The sequence below is a fragment of the Trichechus manatus genome, unplaced genomic scaffold (assembly GCF_000243295.1).
Source record: "Trichechus manatus latirostris isolate Lorelei unplaced genomic scaffold, TriManLat1.0 scaffold00059, whole genome shotgun sequence".
Classification (NCBI taxonomy): Eukaryota; Metazoa; Chordata; class Mammalia; order Sirenia; family Trichechidae; genus Trichechus; species Trichechus manatus.
Genome location: NW_004443995.1, coordinates 9860606 through 9864887, shown reverse-complemented (window position 1 = coordinate 9864887; position 4282 = coordinate 9860606). Strand labels below are relative to the sequence as shown.

The 4282-nt window shown below is 42.8% G+C and overlaps 2 protein-coding genes across 2 annotated transcripts in view; both read left to right on the top strand.

Annotated features, from left to right (window-relative positions):
- LOC101349888 (protein SPT2 homolog) overlaps positions 1 to 2686 on the top strand; it is a 6573-nt gene extending 3887 nt beyond the window's left edge. The window contains 2 exon segments of the mRNA XM_012556238.2: positions 87 to 1504; positions 1507 to 2686. Of these exon segments, the coding sequence (XP_012411692.2) occupies positions 87 to 1504; positions 1507 to 2090 (2002 nt within the window). The 3' untranslated portion in view covers positions 2091 to 2686.
- Positions 1 to 4282, top strand: part of ARHGAP10 (Rho GTPase activating protein 10) — a 389415-nt gene that overhangs the window by 245587 nt on the left and 139546 nt on the right. The gene's annotated exons all lie outside the window — the stretch shown is intronic.

The window sequence follows — 4282 nt, the reverse complement described above, 5'->3', positions numbered from 1 at the left end:
CCCCTACCAGCTAACGCAGCATGGATCCGCCGTCTTGGACTCCTATCGGAGACCAGCAAACGGTACGAGAAAGCAGCCTCACGGAGTGTCCAGCGGGAGCCAAAACAACCGGAAAGGTACAGTTTGGCAGTGGGGCCTCCCAAAAAAGATCCAAAAGTTAAGGGTGTCCGATCAGCAGCAGTACAAGCTTTTCTCAGAAGGAAAGAAGAGGAACTCAGACGAAAAACCTTAGAGGAGAAAAGGAGAAAAGAAGAACTACTAAAAAAGCAAATTGAGCTAAAACATGACAAGAAAGCAAGAGCCATGGCTAAGAGGACAAAGGATAATTTCCATGGTTACAATGGAATTCCTGTTGAGGTAAAGTCAAAGAAGAGGCAGGCAATGGAAAGCCACACCAGCCAGAGAACAGACCAAGAGTATGAGATGGAAGAAGAGGATGAATTCTTCTAATACAATCAAGCAGAGTCAGAGCAGGAGTATGAGGAAGAGCAGGAACCTCCCAAAGTTGAAAGCAAACCAAAGGTCCCCCTTAAAATTGCCCCACCACCTATGAACTTCACTGATCTACTCAGGCTGGCTGAGAAAAAGCAGTATGAACCAGTAGAGATCAAGGTAGTGAAGAAAACAGAAGAGCAGCCTATGACTGCAGAAGAACTTAGGGGGCGAGAATTCCTTGAACAAAAGCATAGGAAAAAGAAACCAGAGACAGATGCAAGACTACCTCCAACTGTGTCCAAAAAGGCACCCTCTGAGAAAGAAAGTGTGGGCATGAAACTTAGCAAAGTTTCTGGGGACAAGATTCCTTCTTCTAAGGGAATCCCCCTTCCTCATGCTGAGAAGAAACCCAGACCCAGCACAGCCAGTGAGAAGCACTTAGTTTTGTCCTCATCTAAATCCATGTCAGGAGAGAGGACCAAGGCAGAATCTGGCAATTGTTCCCAACCCTCACTTCGTGAGGGGTGTGACAGACCTGTTTTCAGTGGGGCAGGAAAACTCCGTTCCAACACCTATTCACCAAGTGTCCGAAAGACTTCTGCCAGCAGGACTCAGAAATCTGCTACTGAGCACAAAGCAAAAAATTCTCCTTCCCATCGTAGTAATTCCAGGCCTGGGCTCACGGTCACCCCAAACAACAAGGTGAAGAGTCCAGGTGTCAGGCAGCCAGGCAGCAGCTCTAGCTCAGCCCGTGGGTGACCCAGCACAGGAACTGCTCGGCCCACCATTAGCTCTGGCTCTGTGTCCAAGCGCCAAGATGGCAGCTCCAGCTTAGGACCTGAGCAATCAACCAGTGGGACCAAGAGGCCAGCTGGTGACTCAAATCCCTCTAGTCGGACAGTCAGTGGTGCAAGTGGCCCTGGACAACCTACAAGCAGCTCAGGTGGCCCTGGGCAGCCCGTCAGTGGCTCAGGTGGTTCTGGGAGACCTGTGGGCAGCTCTAGTAGCCCTGGGCGGCCTGTGAGCAGTCCACGTGACCTCCGACGACCAGCAAGTGGTTCAGGCCCCCCAGCCGGTCAGTCAGTGGCCCAGGGCGATCAGGAAGTGGCTCAGTTTCAGCTGGAAGGACTATCAGTAGACCAGTAAGCAGCTTGAGACCTGGGCAAACAGTTAATAGCTCAGGTGCCCCCATAAAGCCCAAGTGCACTGTTGTTTCAGAAACAGTTTCTTCCAAGAATATCATTAGCCGGCCCACCAATGGACAGATGAATGGAATGAAACCTCCCCTATCTGGCTACAGATCTGCCCAAGGTCCTCAAAGGCTCCCCTTCTCTTCTGGTTACAAAAGGCAGCAAGAATATGACGAGGAAGATGATGATGATGAATACGACTCAGAAATGGAAGATTTCATTGAAGATGAAGGAGAACCTCAGGAAGAAATATCCAGGCACATTCGAGAAATTTTTGGCTATGACCGAAAAAAATACAAAGATGAAAGTGATTATGGCTTATGTTACATGGAGAGTAGTTGGAAAGAGCAGCAAAAGGAAGAAGCAAAGAGCTTAAGACTAGGTATGCAAGAGGACTTAGAAGAAATGAGACGTGAAGAAGAAGAAATGAAACGTCGAAAGGCCAAGAAGCTGAGGAGGCGTTAGCTGCCGCTTGTATCTATTTTTGTGACATTCTGGAGACACTCTGCTGTGGAATTCCTGCCTTCAGACTGAGGAAGCCCCCTATCATTTTAAATTTATACTTGGGTACTCAAGGAGAAGGAATGCATACTGTTGTTTGCGGGCTGTCATTTGAGCACAAAGTATTTTTATAAAATATTTTGCAGGGTGAAATCTGTAATGTGGATGATATAATGCCCATTGAATGTTCTTATGAAGTTAGCTGTTCACAGATGCCAGCCTTGATCCTGTTGAGCTATGCACTCTAACGTGTGGCTGCTCACCAGTCAGCCAATCTTCTATTGTTCCTTTGCTGCTTTAAAGGGAAAAGGATTGCCGCTTGACGTGTGTAATTCTTCTGATGTGAGTAGGGCACTGCCCAGCTCCCAGTTAAACTTACTGTTTTTTTATGAGGAACCTGGCCCTTCCATGAATGTTGCCAGCAATAGTGACCTGTCCTGATCTATACGTTTGGATTGAGAACTTGAAAATGTAGATTAGGCTTTATAATTATCATATGGACGTTATCCCTGTGACTTTGAAGTAAAAGAATAAATGATATTCTGCATTATTCATGGAGAAAAAAAAAGAATGATGTTGGCCATTGGTTTTGCATAGATGCTCTTTATTATATTGAGGAATTTCTCTTCTTTATTGAGAGTTTTTATCACGAATGGGTGTTGGACTTCGTCGAATGCCTTTTCTGCGTAAATAGAGATGATCCTGTGATTCTTTTCTTTCCTTTTATTTATGTGGTGGGTTATGTTGATTGATTTTCTAATGTTGAGCCATCCTTGCGTGCCTAGTATGAATCCTACTTGGTCGTAGTATATTATTTTTTTGATATGATGTCTGAATTCTGTTGGCTAGAATTTTGTTGAGAATTTTTACATCTATATTCATGAGAGATATTGGTCTGTAATTTTCTCTTTTTTGTGGTGTTTGTGCCTGGTTTTGGTATCAGGGTTATGCTGGCTTCATAGAATGACTTCAGGAGTGTTGCTTCCTTTTCTATGTTCTGAAATAGGTTGAGTAGTACTGGTGTAAGCTCTTCTCTGAATGTTTGGTAGAATTCTCTAGTGAAGCCATCGGGGCCAGGGCTTTTTTTTTGTTGGAAGTTTTTTTAATTACCTTTTCCATCTTTTTTCTTGTTATGGGTCTGTTCAGATTTTCAACATCAGTTTATGTTAGTTTAGGTAGGCAGTGTTTCTAGAAATTTATCCATTTCGTCTAGGTTTTCAAATTTGTTAGACTATAGTTTTTTGTAATACTCTGTTATGATCCTTTTTATTTCAGTTGGGTCTGTTGTAATGTCCCCCATTTCATTTCTTATTTGGGTTATTTGCGTCCTCTCCTGTTTTTCTTTTGTCAGTCTGGCCAGTGGTTTGTCAATTTGTTGATCCTTTCAAAGAACCAACTTTTGGTTTTGTTGATTCTTTCTATTGTTTTTCTATTCTCTGTTTCATTTATTTCTGCTCTCATGTTTATTATTTCCTTTCTTCTAGTGGTTGTGAGCTTTTTTTGCTATTCTCTTTTTATTTGTTCAAGTTGTGTAGTTAACGTTTTGATTTCATCCTTTTTTCTTTTTTGATGTGTGCATCGATTGCTATAAATTGTCCTCTGAGGACTGCCTTTGCTGTGTCCCAAAGGTTTTGGTATTTTTTGGAATTTTTTGATTCCATCTCTGATTTCTTCTATTACCCAGTGGTTTGTAAGCATGATGTTACTTAGTTTCCATGTAGTTGTTGTTTTTCCTTGCTCTTCCTGTTGTTAATTTGTACCTTGATGGTGTTGTGATCAGAGAAGATACTTTGTATTATCTCTGTTTTAGATTTTGTTGAGGGTTGCTCTGTGGCCTAAGATGTAGTCTGTTCTGCAGAACGTTTCATGTGCATTGGAAAAGAGCGTGTACTATGCAGCTGTTGCGTGGAGTGTTCTGTAAATGTTTATGAGGTCAAGTTGGCTGATTGTCCCCTTTAGGTCTTCTGTATCTTTGTGGAGTTTGTTTCTAGATGTTCTGTCCTTTACTGAGAGTGATGTGTTGAAGTCTCCTACTATTACTGTGGAACTGCCAATTTCTATTTTCAGTGCTGTTAAGTTTGTTTTATGTATTTTGGAGCCCTGTCATTGGGTGCGTAGATGTTTATTATGGTTATGTCTTCATGATGGATCATCCC